This window comes from Osmia bicornis, chromosome 9 (genome assembly GCF_907164935.1).
Source record: "Osmia bicornis bicornis chromosome 9, iOsmBic2.1, whole genome shotgun sequence".
Classification (NCBI taxonomy): domain Eukaryota; kingdom Metazoa; phylum Arthropoda; class Insecta; order Hymenoptera; family Megachilidae; genus Osmia; species Osmia bicornis.
In genome coordinates, this window is record NC_060224.1 from 8,049,895 (window position 1) to 8,070,594 (window position 20,700).

A 20,700-nucleotide genomic window follows, 5' to 3' on the forward strand; every position below is an offset into this window, starting at 1 on the left:
CGGCAAGGGGTCCGAGCATCGTTCAGCCACGATGTGACTAGACAATCTAGTGTAAATAGGGAACAACGAGGCACGTGTAGGTTCGGTGGTTACGTGGCGATCTCGCGTTTCGAACCCTGCAAATCATCGGACGGATTCGATGATACCAACGGAGATTCAAATTGTCGGGCTAATACGATTACGAAGCTTCGGGTGTGGTGAAGGTCTCTCGATGCTGGCTAATAGAGGCAGACTTGTTTCACCAGATAGAGACGCGATTGACTGTTTGGGTTTTAAGCCGATTGCCCGAAAACGTTTCTTCGCTAATCTGACTGCATCGATTGCTGGCTAGCTGCGACGAGAATTACACCTGACTACGTTCCTTCGTCTTAACCGAGGGATACGAGCCGATCGGAAACGTTGAATCGAAAATGACGGAGATAATCGTCCGAGAGGATTATTCGATCGAGCTTGAATTTTTCTCAGCTGTGTTTCCGAATTGCCTCACCGAAATTGAGAACTCAGATTCGGTATATAACCTGAATTGACTACAAGAAATGGATTAAAGTTGATTTCAGAACTGTATGTCTTACCGTTTTCGAGATATCGTGGTTAGGTTAGGTTCTGTGTATGCGCAGTATCGAATAGCGCATGCGCAGTATTGAATAGCGCATGCTCAGTATCGAATAGCTCATACGTAGTCCCAAAATTGTACAAAAATTTCTTACCACGATATCTCAAAAACGGTAAGACATCCAGTTCTGAAATCAATTTTAATCGGTTTCAATTTTGGTGGGGCCATTCGGAAACTTATCCCTTTTCTCAGTTACCGTAATTCATTAACGCGACGATTCATCAAAATCAAAGGGTTAGAAGAACCCTTCCGATAACTGGACAGCTGAAAAATCACTCGGCCTGTAGCCTTAACGTCTCCCCGTCCCTTTGGATGATTCTCTCGAGCATTTCCGTTTTCCGTGGTTCTTCTTGGTCATTAAGCACGAGACATCGGAAGATAACGCCTCCTTAAAACCCCATCAACGTTAAAGCTCGAGGGAAAGATTGTCGCTTTCGGTTACTTTGTCACGTTGCAAGTTTCTCGTTAGCGAAGTTTTGGAAATAGCGTCTCACGGTCGACGTACACGTTTGCAGGTAGCGGTGCGGGAACTTCTATCGAGGAAACTTGCCGCACCGAGCTTTGCCGTCTCGATAAAAGATACTCCACGAATACTGGACATTCGAGAAAACATTCTGCTCTCTCAGAAATTACCTTTACCAACGATCGTGAAGCACGACAAACTTTTCTTTCCACTTTGATTATCTAGAATGACTTTCAACGTTCCAGCCTTGTTATCGAATCAGGGAAAAATTAGCAGACCGTACACGGTATCGATCGAACCGCTATTTGCGTGTAATTAATCTATCGTGATAACAGTGGCGACTGTAAACTGCACTATCAAAGTATAATGAGTCAATGGCGAGGCAGCTTTACCTCGTAATATACTAATCCCGTGGAACGACCTGTTTCATTATTGATACTAAACGCATCGATCAAAATACTCGATCGGTGAATATTAAATGAATTTTCCATTAACCGACTACCTGTAATTTCTACGCTGATCGCGAACACTGGAACGTGATATTAATCTAGCTCCATTTCAATCGCTGAAATAATATGATTTCTATTGAAATCTGGCACAGAGAAATCGCGCTATCGTCCTGCAACTTATTCGCATCTGTTTGTTAATCCGTTTCTCCATGTTCGATTGCAGTATAACATAAAGAAGCGAGAAGAGGTACAGGAAATGACCCAAGAAGAGCCTAACCCTTTGATGCGCAAGAAGAAGACGCCAGAGGAGTTGGCTGCGGAAGCTGAAGCGGAAGACGAGGACGAGATTACAAGTACGTAAATCTATATTTTCTTCCATTGAACAGGTAATTCGAACGAGATTCGAATTTAATGCCACTCGATATTATTCGAATTGAATCGGTTCGTTGCTCTCGGCGCAGGATGGTCAGAGGTATCGTGAAACAGGGTTAAGGGAACGGAGAATTGCAAATCCACGGTATACGTTGAGAGAGTAGCTGTCCGACGAATTAATGCGACGGTGCTCAGACACGGCAGGGGGGTGATCGATGGAGGGTTAACGAGCCGTGGCTAGAAATCAGACAGCTCTACCCTCTATATTCGGTTTTCTCGGTGGATCCTTGTGCCGTTGCATGCCACCGATCTCTATCATTTCGGTGCCAGTATTCGCATTTTCACAGTCGTCCAATTTCTGCTATTAACTTCCAAGGAATAACCGAAGGCTTAACCCTCGCGTTTCGCGAGCACGGAGGCTATACAGGCTGTTAAAAAATTCTCTGAAGAACTCTACATCATTGGATAGATCGCGAGAAATCGAAGCGAAAAGTTTTGTAGCATTTTTCGATGGGATCAGTAGTTTAGCCACATTTCGTTGTTGAAAATTGACCAATCAGCGCGCAGCTTGAATGGCAAGACCCGCGGAGTAGGGGACTAACCTCCTCTGCGCGCCGAGTCACGCTGAGAGTTCCGCGTGTCTTGCCACTCCTACTCCGCGTTGATTGGTCAATTTTCAACAACGAAATGCAGCTAAACTACTGATCCCATCGAAAAATGCTACAGAACTTTTCGCTTCGATTTTTCGCGATCTATCCAACGGTGTAGAGGTATTCAGGGGATATTTTAACACCCTGTATAGTTGACCCAAAAGTAAAATAAACGCATTTCGTATGTTTGTTGCAGAACTCAAGAACGTGTTAGACACGCATATACAAGAGATCAAAGCGCAAGTACTGGAAGGTAAATGCGAGCTCCAATAAGCCTACCCACACCCTTGAAGCGGTCGGTGAACAGGGTGGCATCATGTGTCACGCCAGGGCCGTATCCGCCTCTCAGCCCCTACGACATCACGAGAAACGGAACCAGCGAGATCGAACGTTGTCGGAGAAGCGAAGGGAAAGAACGATACTGGAAACCATCAGCACCAATGTCGTCGTCGTCGTCGTGGTCGTCGTCGTGTTGTTTCAACTTATCATCGTCTCGAGATTCGAATTGGCCAGTAAAGGCGATAAGAGTGTCAAAGGAAGCGACAAACACTCGAGACACAGCGAGAAACACACTTCTCGAGGATCGTACTACAACCGATCCCGTCGAGAAGGCTTTCCTAAGTTACACCGAGGATGATCTCGAGGAAGAAGCACGTCGACCAAACGGAAAAGCTATGAACTTCGATCGATATCGGTGACGAGAGAGAAACTTTCAGGAAATATAAAGGTATCGTCGTTGTAGTCGACGTCGAGGACGAATGCTTTCAGAAAGACGAATCCTCGATGGGGAAGTTAAGAAATGTTTAAAAATCGATGAAAAACCATCTGACGAAGTGTAAAAACATCAAGTGAAGGATTTAAAACGACGCGATCGACGAAGACTTCTTCGGAACGGATAAAAGCAGGCAACGTGTACGAGAGAAATTACGCTCAAAAATTCCCAGGAGAAACGAGGAGAACGGAGACGATCTTGAACGAGGACGATGACTGAACGAGAAGTAAAAAAAGGAAACGTGGGCGAATTGGAGAACGCGAGAGAGAGTAGAATCGGCGAGAATTCGTTTACGCCTTACAGATTCGAAGGAAGAAGAAAGACGAAGATGATAAAGGGATAATCAAAATGGTCGTTCGATCGGTCTGTCTTTTCGGATATCGTGCGAATTTCGATGGCGTAAACGCGACGTGAGCAGTCGAAGGGCGCGTGCATATAAACATACCTATATATATATATATATAAATATAAATATAAATAAAGAAAAAAAGTATATATATATATATACACGAATAAGAAACAAGTTTAAACAAAATGAAAAAAAAAAAAAAGACGTAAAATTAGTACCTAAGTTTCTAGCGAATTTTCGAATAGTGATGTAACAAAGAACACTCCCGGTAGTAGAGTTAACGTAGTCACTAGTTCGTTCGACGGCTGTTCAAAACAACAAGGAGATCAGAAAAGGAGGGAGTCATTTATTATGATGATTATTATTATTACAGTTATCGATTATTATTCTGATAGTTGAATTATAACGCGGTCATTGTTCTTATGATTGTTAACCATTGAACCGTTTATATTTAGAGACAATGTTAAGACAAGGATCGAGGGCCACGAGAAACTAGAGTCAAGAGACCAACAGTTAACAATACAAAGACAGAGAAGAATCGTTAGAGAATGACTGAATTAAATAAATTAGAAAACAGGGAACTGAGAAATGTTTGAGCGTAACCGGCGGCCCTTGCTCTCCTCCCTTCCGTCCAAATTCGAATTTTTTCGATCACCTTTGTCGGGCAATCGCGTAACACCTGATCGATTCTTAGATACGTGTTTAGTTAGAACGCCTTAACGAGAATAAAAATAAAAAAGAATAAAAAAAAAAGAAGAAGAAGATATCGACGCGAAGAATAGCTCGACTGATATCCGAGCAGCACTGATACTTCCCGCGTTTAAATGTAAAAATGACAAAAAATGCCTTTCTTTCATGTTTATATACGGCACGTTTCTATCGAGTGTTAATTAAATACAGTAGGTTAATCAACGTTAGGCAACAGTGTTCGTGAACGATTTTGGAGGGGACAGGGCCTAGAGTCGAGACACCGTTCATTAGCTAATGGAGTTTCAGGTGTTACCGCCGGGAACGTGTTCGAGCCAAGTTAGTTACCGTTCCATCGTGTTTGTTCCAGTCGTTGCGATAAATAATACAATTGATTAGCGTTCTCAATGGTGGCAACGACACTGGACGGGATGGAAAGAGCAATCGACTGCCGGCATGTAACGTCAGCCTTATACATATACGAGATTTACACTTTATCGACGAAATCTATGCGATTAGAAATCGTTAGAAATTTTCAGTGGTCATATTTGCCGAATTTCCTCCTTAATTTGGCAGATTGAAATTAAAATTAAAATTAAAAAAAGATTTGATCTAACAAAAAATTACTAAATTCAAAAATAAATTATCTCGTCGATAAAGTGTTAAAACATGCTCCTTATCCAAAGGGTTAAAGAGACTTATCATGAATCCATTATACTGTGAATAGGTATATGTATAGGGTGGAAATAAATGTGCGATGAAAATGAAAGGCAAGCAACTTCGCGCGACTAGTTGTTTCTTTTATTTTTTTCTATATACGTGCAATGATATATAAAAAAAAGTGTACTTTCTTATGTTCTGATAGGAATCTATTCTTGCATCTTCTTCTTCTTCTTCTTCTTCTTCGTGACTATCGAATCTTCTCGAATCGATTCTGACTCTATAACAACGACTATCCTCTGATTTCTTCGCCAACTCGAGATTCTCCTAAACACGCGCTCTGTCATACTCGTTCGAATTCAAAAGAATAAACAAACTCTCCTGGACAATACGCCGCATACTCGAGGAAGGATCACGCGTTTCTCAATGTTTCGGAAATAATTAGAAAAAAGAACGGATTCCGTGATCTTTCATCGACGATACGAGTGACGGATGTTAAGGTCAGGACCGCGTCCCAGTTGGCAAACTAGCAAAATATCAGCCTCAAGTCGGATGGCCTTCTATCCAAACGGACGCATGTCAAGCTTTCTGTGTTCGTGGGCTGTAAAATGCACCCTGTGTTGTTTAATACGCGAGCACCTGTTAGTCGATACAGCGTCGACTGTTCTCTGTCGTTTCCAGCCACGTTGCTTCGAAAGGTTCGCGTAACTACCCAATGAAAAGCCGAGCGAGAATTCGTGCCTCGAAACGAGTTCAACTTTGTTTCAGCCCTCGATAATTCATCGATAATATAAAAGTGAATCCTGGGCAAGTTTTAACGATCGAGCATATTTCAGCGATTTATTCGGGAACGAACCGGGGATGAAAATCACCGGAGCGATGCCTCGTTATAGATGGATCGTTGAATTTTTCCAAAGATCCCGGAACCGAGGGAAAAGTAAGTTTTCGCTGCGGTAAGAGCTTCCGGGAAAAGCTTCCCTCGCGTTTGCGAACTTTGCGGAAAATCAACGTAACGAGAACCTTCTTACACGTTTCTTGACAGTCGGTCTCTTGTCAACAAACAACCGACAACTTTTCAAACCTCTCGAAAAATTCCTCCATTAAGGGAGAAAAATTTCGAGTAATTTCTTGCAGTCACGCGAACCTTCACTGTTCAACGTAGACGAACTATAAAATAAAATGTGAAAACTAAAAAAAAAGAAAAAAAAAGTATGAAAATAGAAGCAACGAAGAGTAATAGATGGATGTGCTTTTCATGTGTAAATCTATTTGACGTAGTCTCTCTCGTGTCTCAACGTGCATGCTACCTGCCTCTCTTGTCTATCGATATCGATGTCGTTGGTTGTATGTTCTCTACTATAAGCAAATAAGGATCATCGAAAATCATCCGATCGATCGTCTATCAAATTCGAATTACACCTGTATTTTGCTACCTGAGCCGAAAAGCAACCTCTATGAAAGAAAGTAACCAGAGACTATAATCGGACGTAATCGCGATGATTTTCAATGATTTCGAAACCCTCGCATTATTTCTCTCTGTACGATCGCGATCTTTAGATGGAAACGCTTTCAAATTACCTAGAAGTACCTTCTTCCCTTCGTCCTCTCTCCCGAAAGCATTCAGAAATTGTTTCGCTGAACTTTCCTGTACGATCTACTCTTAACACACACTTGAAGTCAATTACTCAATAATTAATCCAAAGATATATCTATATTGATTCTAGACAGAGAATAATACACACGTACGTTAATCTTATCAAGTTTTTTCGATATGCGTGGAAACGGTGTTAAACGGGGATTAAAGAAGAGGTGTCGAAACAAGTTGAAAGTGAAGGTAAATCGTTCCTCGAAAGGATCGTGTTCTTATCATTGCGATTAAAGAAAGGAAAGCAATTGACGTCAAATTATTTCAACAAACAAACGCATTACGGTTCGATAATTATCGCGAGAAACTTTCCAAATTTCAATTAGGATTTGAATGAAATTGAAAAATGAACTCTGAATAACCGGAATATTTTCTATCTCTACAAAATTGATCCTAATGAACGGCGAACCGTAATGTAATTAAAATAGACAGTGATGTACAATTCGCAAACTGTTTTCCTTATGCCTTTTTTGCGCTCTCTGTGTCTCTCTTTCTCTTTCTCTTACGCTCTATTTTTCTCTGACAGCAATCTTTCTCTCTGTCTATCGTCTTTGGGATACCCTTCTTGCTCGATGTGTGACCCCTTATTGCTCTAATATTCTCTTTCAACTCACGACTACTTAATCGTCGCGTAAATGCACTTCAAGACAACAGAAAAAAAAAATAAATAAATAAATAAAAATGCGTGAAATAAAGAAGACGTTGTTACCGCTGATTAATGTCGTGTGTCGTTGTTGTTTCTCGATGTGATTTCAGCATGTGAATGTTGCTCTAACAGTAGCTAAGTAGTTCGACTCTTTGCTCTATTCTTGTCCCTCGTGTAATTATGTATTGTTACAAGCTCCACACATGTAACTTTCAATGGATTTGATTAAAGAGCTTTGTGTGCCTTTAGTTCTCGTCTACCTTAATTGAAATACGTCAAGTTACGATTAACACAGCGCACCAAAGATTCTATCCTACACGTTCCTACTGTACACGAACTTCATTTTACTTTGATAATCTTACGCGTGAAAATAATCGCAATATTAACCCTTTCGAAAAGAAAAATTATTTCTTTTTCTTATTCGTTGAGGAATCTCTGTTATAGCTATAAATGTGATATATATGTTAATTAATTATTATGTGTTATTGATATTTTACGCATAAATAGAATTTCTGCTTTTTTTTCTCTCTCGATAAGAAATGATATATTTTCTATTGTTCGTTGAGAAATGTTTGTTATAGCTGTAAATGTTCTGTCTATGTCGGTGAAGAAATTTTCTGAAAGGGTTAAACTCTATGATACGTGGCGTATTTGGGTGAGCAGGCCGTTTGCCGACGATTTTTCTCCGATTTCTCGTTAAAAAAAGGAACCTTTCTCGAAAATAGAAAACGATAGAAGTAACAGGAAATAACTAATCAAGAAAACGCGGTCCAAAATTCAGAAGCCTCTTACGAATAAAAAGAGAAAAGTAATCTTGAGATACACGTATCGACGTGTAATTGGCGAAATAGATGAAAATTGAAGGGAAGAAAGATCGCGTGAATATTCTCGAGACTTTCTCTCGTTCTCTGATTCCTTTCATTCTTTCACTTGTTACGAACTGTGTGTCTGTCCTCGATCTCCTCGATTCCCTTTTACCCTTTCACTGTTATATTGGAATTAGCGATTCAGCTTGTTAAATTTGAAAAAAGAAAATGTTGTTTAACCCTTAACTGTCGTTCTTTACACGTCTCCTTAGTGGAACCTTTGATTTTTTCTAGTGTAAGCGTAACGACCCCACATTGGTGTCTTTCGACATTTAAGGGTTGAAATAATTTGAAATTGTATGCTTCTATTACAATCACTGTTACTATTATACTTCGACCATGCACGTGTTATGACTATTGCTTTCGAGTAACCCCTAGTCAAAGGGTTGATCTTCACTTTTGCACGAGCACGTAACGAATCAAACGATCCTATCCTGTCTTTTCACGTATTTCCCCTGAAGCCACCCTTTGCCTACCCGCGGCACGTGGCAAGTGATATTAAAAAAAAAAGTGAATAAATACTTAAAAAATCTATTCGATTCGTGTTTCATAGATTTTAACAGGAAAAAAAGGTAAACCAAAGAAAAAAAAAAAATGAATCGCGTCTGGTTTCAATGAATCGTACAAAGTCTTTCTTTTCAATTAATTTTCGATTGAACAAGCAGGTTCGTTGAAACGAGACACGGGTCCGAGTAACGTGTAAAACATAGTTAAAGGACCTTTTTCTTAGGTACTTAATTATCGGACAAGAAATTATTAAAGGTCACAAAGAGTATAACGCGTTTTAGGTACGATATGCGCCGAAACGTTAAGATTTAACGACACAGATGTGTAACGTTCTTTTTTTCTCCAATGTACATAGTTACAAAAAAAAAAAAAATCCAAAGCTGGGTTTAGCGTTTAAAAGCGATTTCATTCCATAAAAATCGACAGGAATGAATGAATGAAAAAAAAAGAAGGACAAAGTGTAACCGTGCATCCTGAAATTTCGAAAAACCATCTCGTTCCGCGTGTCTCTGTAAGCTCGTACGATTTTTATTCATAACGAAGCTAGCAGAAATTTCCATCGTTACGACAACGACGGGTTTTTCGAAATTCTAGGTGAAAAATAAAAAAGAAAGAGAGAGAGAGAGAGATTACACACCGGCGTAACTCGCGAGAAGAACCGACTCGACTTATTCAGAGACAACGACAAAACGCATTATAAAGTAATAATGATAAATTAACGTTAATGAAATCGACGTAATATTGTTATGATCCATTTAACGACGGTGATCTCGACGATCGTTGCATAAAATAAAGTAGACGCGTGTGTGTGTGTGTTTCTCGATAAGCGTGCGAGAGCAACACCATTAAAAAAAAGTATTTAAAAAAAGCAACAAAATGAGAAAAAAAAACATGAAAAAAAAAAGCGTAGAGGAAAGCAGCAAAAGATCACGATGTTAAGTAAAGTAAAAAAAGTAGTCGTTAGCTTTGTATACAGAAAGAGGGTGGCGATGAAAATCGAACGGAAGAGGGAGAGAAAAACGGAGAAAGAACTCTGATGATTGACGAGTTCCCAGAGGCGAGATAAAAATCACATTTAACTAAAATAGAGTTCTTTCGAGTCAGCTGCCATTGGATTTAAATTGAAAAAAAAAAAAAAAAAAGAAACGAGAACTCTTGTAACGTCATCTTCGAGCGGACTTGTGCGATTTTTTGGACAGGGGTTCTGCGAACACACGGTGACCTGCTGTTGGATCGTACGAGATAAATTCTGGCAAACGTTTCTCCCTCGAGGAAATTCTATTTACATTGAACGAAACGTCTGAAACTTTCACAATGCTTCTAAACAATGAATAATTGAACGAGGAAAAGCGACACCTGTCTGAAATTGGAGTTTGGAGTCGCTGGAGATTCGAAACTACCTTGAATTTGTTTCGAAATTCTGTGGAGAACATCGGGCAGACACGGTTTTAGTCCTCTGTAAGAGGGACTATGAAATTTTTAAAGGTTCGTCAAATATTTTTCATTTCCCCTGTATGAAGGATTAATCTGTACGATTGTGATATGAAAATAATGGACAGCATTTCACCGTGATCACAATTGTCGCAAAGTATCACACCGTGGCCGGTGTCTTCGTAAACTCGTTGAACCGACAAGCAATATTATAGATGCCTATAATTACTACTATTATACGTGTCTTATACATGAAAAAAAAATGAGCAAAAACAATGAAAAAATTAGAAACGCGTGCGCGTACATTTACACACACGTCAGAACACTGTGTTTACAAAACAACGTGTACCTTACACGCGAAGAAGACTAATTGACACTGGAACAATCAACCATTCAATGTGATTTAAAATTTTTCTTTCTTTACCTCGACAAAAATGAACATAACGTTTCGATGAGAAAACTTCGATGATTTTTGTGATTGAAAATTAGAAAAACGTGATGTTATAGTTTGATTGTTCTAGCGTTAAGAAGAAAAGGATGAAAAATTGCTGTAATTTCGACGCGTACGTTCACATCGATCTCTGTGTAATTTTATATTTCGACCTTCGAAGAAAAACACATTGCGAAGCGTTTTTAGCTGCATGCAACGACCAATAATCATTTTTATTGTAATCGTTAACGATGTAGGGAAAGATTGAATGGAAGCAAAAGGGCATACGGGATCTTGATAATCAAATGCCCTAAAAATCGCACCAAGCTTGCTCCGGGGATAAATGAAAGAAAGAAAGTAAGTAAATGTTCAAACGACACCAAAGAAAACTGAGAAACAAAGAGAAAGATGAATTAATAAATCTCTTGTATGAAACGTAGTATGCTTAGCGGTTAAATTATTGGAATACGAATGAGTTGATTATTGAGCGTAAAATATTCTGTAACATTTGAAAAGGAAAACAAAGTAAACGCCGGATGGGTCGATGATAAATAATATTAATATTGTTGTTAGATTATGTATAATATATAATATTATATATATATATATACATTGATATAACAAAAAAAAATGAAGTAACTTAGACGTTAAGCGACCACTTGTTCACGATACACCAACACAGAACATACACTCGTTTGCACAGAAAAGATTAACCCTTTATTTAGCGACGTTAATGATTTATTGTACTGTTGGATGCAAAAATTGTTGGAAAAATGTCTCGAAACGTTACGAAATTAGATATTTTTTATATGTAGTGTAGTTGTTGTAAAGTTATCTTATAACGTTTAAAAATTTCTTCTTTGTAAATTCGTTATTACAATCAGAATTATACAATAAATCAATCAGCAAAATTAATGTTAATTACAGCCTTCTTCCTTATTGATTTTATGTTTGACTTGCATCGAACAGTGCTCTTGTTTTTTTCTTTATCTTTTTTTTCCTTTTTTTATAAAACGGAATAAAGAAGCGTTGATTTTCAGTTTCAATTAACTATTCAATCGGCTCACAGTTTGCCAGTGCCAAATAAAAGGTTAATACAGGTGCGACATACTCGATTTTCACACAGGAAATGAACATACGAGACACGATGCGACAGGACACACGATTTCGTAAATGTCCCTGTGAGTAGAAGGGGCAGCAACCCTTGTCACGCGTGAAAAATGCAGAGGATCTTACTTTCCCTGGTCGACTCTCCTCTTTTCACCCTCGAGACGACGAAAAGCGGTTGGTGTAAAAACTGGGAAACGGAGGACGAACGCGTTTTTCTGGATCCACCGAGTCGAAAAACGCTTGAAAACTTTTATTTTGAAAACGTAAATCGTCCAGAGAATAGACGCTCCATGAAATGAACATCTCGAGGGTGAACGTAGGGGTTGAAATTCAGCAACGAAAGTAAAAGACGATTAACGATGAAAAGGGATTAAATCAAAAACAGATAGACAAAAGAGAGAACAGAGAAGGATAATCGAGCTTTCCTCTTCCTACGTTGTACGGAAAATTCATGGTGTTTCTTAATGGGTACCAAACGGCGGAAAGGATTAATTCGCGAGAGAAAAAGAACTCACGAGAGAAGCACGAAAGAGGGCGATTTTTTAGGGGAGCGCCTCGTCGTTATAGCTCTTAAAAATACCGATAGTAATATTACGAGTAATAATAAACAACAAGTGAATTAACCCAGAATATGCGTTTATGTTATTTAGTTCTAAAAAATACAACAAGAACGACAAGAACAACAAAAAAATGAATAAAATGTAATAAAAATCAATCGTGTTACCAACTGGATCGTCTGTTCCTTTCTTATTCCCTCTTACCCGATGTGATACAACGTATTACATCAATTTAATTTAATAAAAATTAGATCTAGCACAGTAAAATTGGAACGACGAGAAATTCAATTCGCGAATTCCGCTGTGCGTGCAAAAAGGTACTACTTTCAATCTTTTTTTTTTTTTATGCAATGACCGACATTACTGCGATTTCGAAATAGCTCAAATACCTCGCGTTACTTGTCACCCGGTGTGTCGTATGCATTATTTTTCGAACAATCGACCTCTCAGTGCAAATAAAGCCTTCCCGCGATACGTATCGATCGTTTCCTCTATCGTGACATGGAAAGTATCTCGAATCGAAGCAATTAATTCAACAACGAGTAGAAAAATGAAGCGTTCGAAGCATCATCTTTGCTTTTTGCTGCTCCTATACATCTTCACGGTTCGTTCTTTGGCTCAAGATTTAACACTGAACGTCAACTTTGATAAACCTATCTCGATTACCAACGAAAAGTTTCTTAGTCTCACTGTTGACCCAGCAATCCTGCTGACCGGAAGTGCTCTAAGGTATGTGGAAACACAAGACTAACCCGATTTACAAAATACAATTTAACAATTTCTTTTGATAAACAGTTAAATTTAGCGAAGCATTTTTAAAACAAAACTTCCACGTTAAAACGAATTTTGTTCGATAACTTTTTAATTGAAGGTTTCAAACAAAGTCGAGAAACGTCATATTCAAACGTCCTCTCTTGTGTTTTGCGTTTATAACCGTGAACCAATTCGAGATCAATTTAAAAGCAATCAATAGAACGCAAGGTACTTTTGTGCCGGGCACAAAAAGACCTATCGAAATGACTCTACATGCACAACCTTTGAACGAAACGCAATTCAATCTGGCCCCCGCGAAATTAAACGTGCACGTGTTTTAATTTCAGTTCCAACTATCATTGATTGTGTCCGAAAAATAGAAAGCCCTTCTTCTGACTTTATTAATTATTTCAGCAAGGATTTTGAGAAGAGCATAAATTTGGCAAGAGCACTTAGCCCGGCATACGTAAGATTCGAAGGACCAGGTAGTTCCTTCTTCCGGTTTGCCGATCCAGACGCGAAGGATAAGAACAGTATAACTATCCTAACTGGTGAGTCGAATCGTAATTTTTCTAAAGTGGGTGTTAGATCATCCTTCAAAAATGTTCATTCTTCAAATTCACGGAGAGCAGCTTGTTTTCGTCCGTGAAACACGCCTCGCATTATTCTAGCCGTTCGCGTTAATTACCTGCAAAACTTACACGTCTGGTGCAAGGTGCAAATCTACCTAACGAGCTCAGTAATTTAACATTCGGTGAGTTTTCCACATGGCGTACGACGCAATCCGACGCCATCCGATGCCATCACAACCGAATCCTGTATCCTGTCTTCCCCTTCGACTAAACTTTACCGCGACTATTCTCTATTCTTTCGTACAAATTAATAGGCTACTCGAGAGACAGCTAATTGTAACTGGGAAAAAGCTAATTTCCTTATAGACTCTCAACTTCTGTTCCGCTTAGTTTATCAGACTGTTCAATTAAAAGATGAAAACTATAAAATTTACCAACTCCCAGTTTAATCGCAGGAACTTTCCGTATCTTTGGGAAATATCTAGCCACGGGATATATGTCAGCAACGCATTGGTGCGCGTACCATTGTTCGAGTTAATGCAGGCAGTTTCTGTAACTGACAATGAGCGGTCAGGTTGGTGCATCAGCCGCGAAATTAGGCGAGGAAGATGTGTGTGATACGCGCGTTTCTCCGCGTTAATGGAAGCTTCGAGCGAACGGATGCGTGTGGGTCCTTTGTAAGCTATCGTCCGTTACATTGCCGTCTAAATTAACCGTGATAATGGGCTTCGGTTGTTTTATGCTCCAGTTAGGAGAATTACCGTCCACCGGGAATTTACGAGGGAAAGAAACGAATCGTCTACCTGGCAATTCTATTTCTAATTACGTAGAATCGTTAGCCTCGATCGTTTTAATCGCGAAATTTTTGTGACCGTAGAATCTGATTGGATTCGAACTCATCAGTGGGCGAAAAAATCAGGATTGGACGTAATAGCTTGCATCTCGCCGGATTATCAACGAGATAAAACCGAAGACACGAGGGAGATAGTTTCTTTCAGCGATCACGTGGCTTTCAACACGAGTTGGCAACTGGGATACGGTAAATTATCTCGTCAACCTCGTCGCTTTAATTATTCATCCCAGGGAGGATCTAGTTTAAATTGATTTTTTTTTTCAGAATGTCAGACCGGATGCAACATCTCAGCCAGCGATTTAGCGAGACAGACGGTGAATCTACGAAAAATACTTAACGAATTTCCGAGATACTCGAACAGCATCGTTGCTGGACCGGATGTCGTCGCTTATAGAAGCGATAAGCAACAACAGTACCTTCGAGATTATTTTGATATCGCTTCTCCTGCACTTTCAGCGATCACTTGGCATCCGTAAACATAAATTTACTCGGCGTTCGCATAAATTTATTAAAAATTAATAATACTATTTCTTAATTATTGCAGTGATTTAGCTGGAGTGACTTTGGACAACGAAGGAGCCTTCATACATGAAGATAATTTAGAGAAGGACAGAGAAGAGCTTCTGAAAGTGATTGGTCGTTTCGTGGACAAACAACCATTGTGGATCGGTAAGAAATACGCGAGTAGTTTATATCGCAAAATGTCTAAACAATAATCAGCTTGCATAATTAATTACTTGAAGCTGAATCCAAGCCAGAGGAATGCAAGAACCTCTACATCGGGGCGCTGATTTTAGCGAGAAGATTAGGCAATGCAGCAAGATCGAAGATAAATGTTCTAATGAGGCAACCGACTGATTTAACTCACCCATCACCAGTATGTTATTAAAAGAGAACCCATAAAATTGTAAAAATTATACGAATGAAAAATAATAATTATTATATATATTATACAGGGTGTTAACAAATACCCTGAATACCTCTACACCATTGGATAGATTGCGAAAAATCGAAGCGAAAAGTTCTGTAGCATTTTTCGATAGGATCAGTAGTTTAGCCACATTTCGTTGTTGAAAATTGACCAATCAGCGCGCAGCTTGAATGGCAAGACCCGCGGAGTAGGGGACTAACCTCCTCTGCGCGCCGAGTCACGCTGAGAGTTCCGCGTGTCTTGCCACTCCTACTCCGCGTTGATTGGTCAATTTTCAACAACGAAATGTAGCTAAACTACTGATCCCATCGAAAAATGCTACAGAACTTTTCGCTTCGATTTTTCGTGATCTATCCAGCGGTGTAGAGGTCTTCGGGATAGTTTTATATATATTATATTATAAATAATAATAATAGTTATTATTATTAAGAATAATTAACGCGTTAAATGGTGCAACAGGATTACTGGGTGTCTTTGCTCCACAAAACTCTCGTTGGACAAAAGGTATTCGATGTAAAGATTGAATCCAGTAGCAAGAATCACGTGTTCCTCTACTGTCAATGCACCAAAGCTTCGAACAGATACCAGAGAGGGTCTGTTACAATTTTTGGCGTGAATTTAAACCCTGAAGAGACTACCATTGATTTGAAGGGGATGAAAATCAACACGGTCCATGAATACGTTCTTTCGCCAGGTTTCGATTCGCTCAACAGAATGTTTTCTGAGTAAGTTTTCTTATCTTTTGGTACTTGAAAACCTTCTTTTCTATTTTATCACGTTTCCATTACAGGAGTGTTTTCTTGAATAATAAGACACTGAATTTGATTAACGACACAGTTCCTGAATTGTATCCGGTTATTTTGAAAGATCCAAAAGGTTTAGAACTTGAATTGCATCCAGGTGGCATCGGTTTTTGGGTTCTTCCTGATTTAAAAGTAACTATGAATCTTTATTTTACTGTATTTCAGTGCTCTTCTTTAATCTATGATGTTTTACAGATCAAATCATGCATGGAAGATGAGGCAAGTCTTAACTCTTTCGAAGATTTCCAAAGTGGAGAGGAGCTGAAAGTTCACATTACGAGATCCGTGCAAGATCGATCAGCTTCGAAAATTGGGAAGAAACAGAAAATTGATTCTGAAGCATCCAGGAAGTCAATCTTGAAACGAGAGCTCAATAAACTGCGGAAGTACGCGAAGAAAAGGTTGAACGATTACGAGATCACGAAGTCCCCATTGAAATCTGAAGATTCTTCCTCTTCTAAAGCAGAAGATACCAAGCAGGAATCGCAGAACGATATTCAAAACAAATTACAAGAATTCAAGGATCGAATATTACGAATAAGAAGCATATCAAATTCGAACAAAATGAAATCCAGGGTCAATAAAGTCGTTTCGGATGTATCGTCGCTGGTATCCAAGGTACAGAACGCTTTGGATCCAACGAAACAGGAAATCGATCATTCAGACAAAATAAAATCACCGAGAAGTGCGAAGAATCATTTGAAGGATCTCTACGATTTTCTGAATCGCGTTAATTTAAATAAACCAATCGGTGCAATCAAACAAAATAGGTTGTTCAAACGGGATGTTACAAAGGTGATACGCCCGAGTGTAATTGAATGGGACAACAGTGACAGTGATGAACATACGTTTTATGGATTCTTCAAAATGAATCCTGCGGAAGGATTCCCGGAAGGTGACGTGCACTTCGCCACTGCGGAACATCCTGAAATGAGGAACAATGGAAGAAGTGAAGGAACAGATTCTAATGTTCCAGTACCAGAGTACGATGATTACGAGGACGATGATTATCCAACTAGATTCGATGAACCCTTTTTCGGACGACCAAGGACGTTGAATGATAAAAGTAAGATTAGCGCAAGGAGATCTGCTGAACTTTGGGAAGCAGAAGGGTTTCCCATGGGAAATGGAAGGTCTAAAAGAGAAGCCAAAGACTTGAACGCTATACTGGATCAAGAAATGATCAAGGAAGACGATGCGAATTCAAAAGACTGCAAGTGTAGAGTCATTCGACATCCACAGTCCTGTAATTGCCGACCAAAGAGGGACATTGTGAAATCCATAGAGTCCGCAACTGTTTCCGAAGTAGAATCTTTAACTTCGCACGATATGGCAGACGTAGAAGTATTTTCGGAGCTTAAAGAAGCGCCTATGGAGGCTGTGGAGAGTGAACGGAATGTACCGATTGATTTGGAGGGAATTGCAAGTGAGATTGGTGTAACTCCGTTTACAAATCCCTTAATTTCAAGCGAAACAATCGGTGCACGTTCTGTAAATCTTGAAGAGATCGATTCTGGAACATTGTCCACAATCCCTTCGTCGATTTCAAAGAAAGACAAGGAATCGACTCGATCGCATAGAATGCCGATTCGAAGCGGAAGAAGGCAGTTTTTTCTTAAGAAATCGAGGCAAGACGAGACGAAGGAGACCACGATCGATACTCTCGAGGATCCTGCGGAATATAGTTCGAATAGTTGGGAGAATTCTACATCCTCCAGCAGCAACGAGACTGCAACGGAAGAGGGCGAAGAAAGTTCAAGTACCACGTTCGAATCGGCTACTTTATGGGAACCGGAAATCGCGAAAGAGGCCGAGATGGATTATAATAATGATCAAGTGGCCCTGGCAAGTTCCAAGAGGCAAGTCGTCAATGAAAATGTACCAAAGATATCTGCGAAAGCTGCAAACAATTTAACAAGTCCATCGTCGAAGGATTTTCGACGAAATCGAAGGCAGAGACCGAATCGATTAAATAGAAAATTGAAAACTAACATTACCAAAGCTCGAGAATCACGATTGATGCAGAGAGCAAAGGTACTGTCGGCATTAGCGAAGATGATTCGTGGGAAAACAGGAGACGAGGTGTATAAATTTCGTCCAAAATCAAAATCAAGGACCAAATCTGGAGAACGATCCAAGACTCGAAAGGGACAGGGTCAAACAATAAACGATAAGTCACCAGAAAAAAGAAAAATAATATTACAGCAAGTCCAGAAGAATATTGATAATGAAATGAACGAAATGGTGAACGAAAAGGACAGAAATTTAAAAAGGAGACACGTATGGGAGATGATCGATGATGATGAGGATTTTAAAGACGTGATGGATTCTGAAAAGTTAGCTTGCGTTTTGGTATACAAATCGACGGAGGATGACGATAATGAGAGTTATGAATCAATTGAAAAAAGGGACGCTCCGTTCACTGAAATCGTCAGAACAACAGATATCAGAGAGAGGCTTTTTAATCCTAAAAATCAAAGGAGTCATTGTGACTCAACGCTTATGGAACACTCAGATCCTGATAGTGTAACGAAAGAAATTGTCGAATTGAAAGATCTGTATGAAAAGGAAGCAGCAACGATTGGAGAATCTGACGAGGATGATGGGGATGATGGTACGACTTATTTTGCTTTGGTGGAAAACTTAGACAGGCCACGGTTTTTCCGTTTGCAAGAAAAACAAAGAAACGTACAGGTAAATATTTATGGATAAGTTTCCGAATAGCTCCACCAAAATGGAGAACTCAGGCTCAGTATATAACCTAAATTAACTACCAGAAACCGTTTAAAATTGATTTCAGAGCTGGATGTCTAACTGGTTTTGAGATATCGTGGTAAGAAATTTTTGTACAATTTTGGGACTACCTATGCGCTATTCGATACTGCGCATACACGGAACCTAACCTAACCTAACCTTACCACGAAATCTCGAAAACGGTAAGACATCCAGCTCTGAAACCAACTTTCGGTTTCTTGTAGTCAATTTAGGTTATATACCGAAGCTGAGTTCTCAATTTTGATGGGGCCATTTGGAAACACAGCCATATTTATAAAAATAACTTCGAAAAGCCATTTGATTAACTGCTTAAATAAATAATTAATTTGTTTTACAGAAATCATCGCCTCCTTTGCGTTACAGTAACAATTACAGGTATAATCAACCGAAAAAAGAAATATTCGTGATTGATCCCTCGGAATACAGAGGTGGAGAACCGATTTTGCAACCGTACAGAGATCCATTAAAATCAAGACCGAATTTCAGGTCAAGAAATCTATACGAAGTAATTCGTAAATCCTTACAAAAGCCGTATAACATTCGTACAGCGGAACAACACAAACGCGAGGACAAAGTCGCAAGCAAGGACGTATCCGAAACATCTGAGAAGTTATCGGAAAATGTAAACACTGGAGAGCTTTTAAAAGTTTTGATCGACAATCTTGACTTCCAATCTGTCGAAGAGCTTTTCAAACAGCTCGACAAATATAATACGACAGATGAAAAGCGTAATTTTATACGCTCGATCGTTGAAGAAATGAAAAAGAAACGATCGGGATACGAAGAAAGTTCAGAGAGTATGGGAAATTCTAGAGAAAATGAATCTTTAGAGATTCTGAATAGCGAAGAGGTGATGGATCAAACAGAAAGTTATCTGGATGTTTCCATAGAACAGGATACACAAAGCAACGAAGATGATACCACTTTTGAGGTGTCCATTGTAGGAGAACACCCTCCTGAAAGGATAATTGGGCGACGACGAAGGGACACGAGTACTAAACCAGGAAAAAACTATTCCAAGTGGTTTAAATCATCTAAAATCATGGAGATTTTAGAGAAAAATGAACATTTTGGTAGGTTGCCGAGACAAGCAGTGGATCAAGAAAAAATTAATGAAAATGCTGATATGGTAAGGACCAAGCCCTTTTAATAAAACGTGGATTAATAAAATCTTTGCAGTTACATTTTTCAATGTCATTTTCTAAGGTGCAACCATCAGTACTACAACAATTGGAAGGATCTTCGAGCCCAGAAATTCAGACATCCACGGAGATGGACGACGTAGAAAAATCATTAGTTCAAAAGGTCCCGATCGAAAGATACACGAAGAAAGAAGATCTAAATGATGATAACGGATTACAAACTCTCATACAGAAAAGTATACCGAGTTTGCAAAACGTTGTGGTCGATAGTTTGCAAAAAGCTCGAAATTTCACGGGATCAGTTGAAGAGTTGATTGAAAATCTGGACGAAAAGTTTGACGAGGCAACATCGGGCGAAGATGAAAATAACTCGATCAATTCTAGGTCAATAACTACTACTCAAGCTGTGTTTCATAATGCAATAACAAACGTGAAAAAATTCTTTGCATTGCTCGGTGGAATTACACGAATTTTACAAGGATAATTTCGTACAAATTTTTATTACATTACTTTATATCAATCACAACTATATTTTGTACTAAACCGTTTATATTTTAATCACCACTTATATAACAATTAAATAAAAATTATTATCAAGTACGTACCACTGTTAATTCCTTTTCAAATTACAGCTTGCAATTAAAAAGCTTTCAATTATTCACAA

At 39.1% G+C, this 20,700-nt stretch overlaps 3 protein-coding genes across 5 annotated transcripts in view; 2 read left to right on the forward strand and 1 right to left on the reverse strand.

Moving 5' to 3' along the window:
- Positions 1–7,554, forward strand: part of LOC114875090 (complexin) — a 174,928-nt gene extending 167,374 nt beyond the window's left edge. For all 3 annotated transcript variants that reach the window (XM_029185014.2, XM_029185013.2, XM_029185015.2), the window contains 2 exons: positions 1,749–1,878; positions 2,744–7,554. In XM_029185014.2, the coding sequence (XP_029040847.1) occupies positions 1,749–1,878; positions 2,744–2,820 (207 nt within the window). In that variant the 3' untranslated portion in view covers positions 2,821–7,554. The remainder of the gene's footprint in view (positions 1–1,748; positions 1,879–2,743) is intronic.
- Positions 1–20,700, reverse strand: part of LOC114875078 (protein Skeletor, isoforms D/E-like) — a 226,049-nt gene that overhangs the window by 202,829 nt on the left and 2,520 nt on the right.
- Positions 12,647–20,636, forward strand: LOC114875076. The gene is made up of 11 exons (XM_029184997.2): positions 12,647–12,936; positions 13,375–13,511; positions 14,410–14,571; positions 14,650–14,857; positions 14,930–15,054; positions 15,129–15,262; positions 15,776–16,041; positions 16,107–16,251; positions 16,315–18,813; positions 19,232–20,023; positions 20,101–20,636. Exons 1-11 carry the CDS (start codon positions 12,758–12,760, stop codon positions 20,518–20,520), a joined length of 5,067 nt encoding a protein of 1,688 aa, XP_029040830.2. The 5' UTR covers positions 12,647–12,757; the 3' UTR covers positions 20,521–20,636.

What these genes read in the sequence shown, in the direction of transcription:
- LOC114875076 (XM_029184997.2), top strand. Translation starts at nt 12,758, where the DNA reads ATGAAGCGTTCGAAGCATCATCTTTGCTTTTTGCTGCTCCTATACATC. An exon ending in CTGACCGGAAGTGCTCTAAG is followed by an intron (nt 12,937 to 13,374) that starts GTATGTGGAAAC and finishes TAATTATTTCAG; the next exon opens with CAAGGATTTTGAGAAGAGCA. An exon ending in CAGTATAACTATCCTAACTG is followed by an intron (nt 13,512 to 14,409) that starts GTGAGTCGAATC and finishes TTGTGACCGTAG; the next exon opens with AATCTGATTGGATTCGAACT.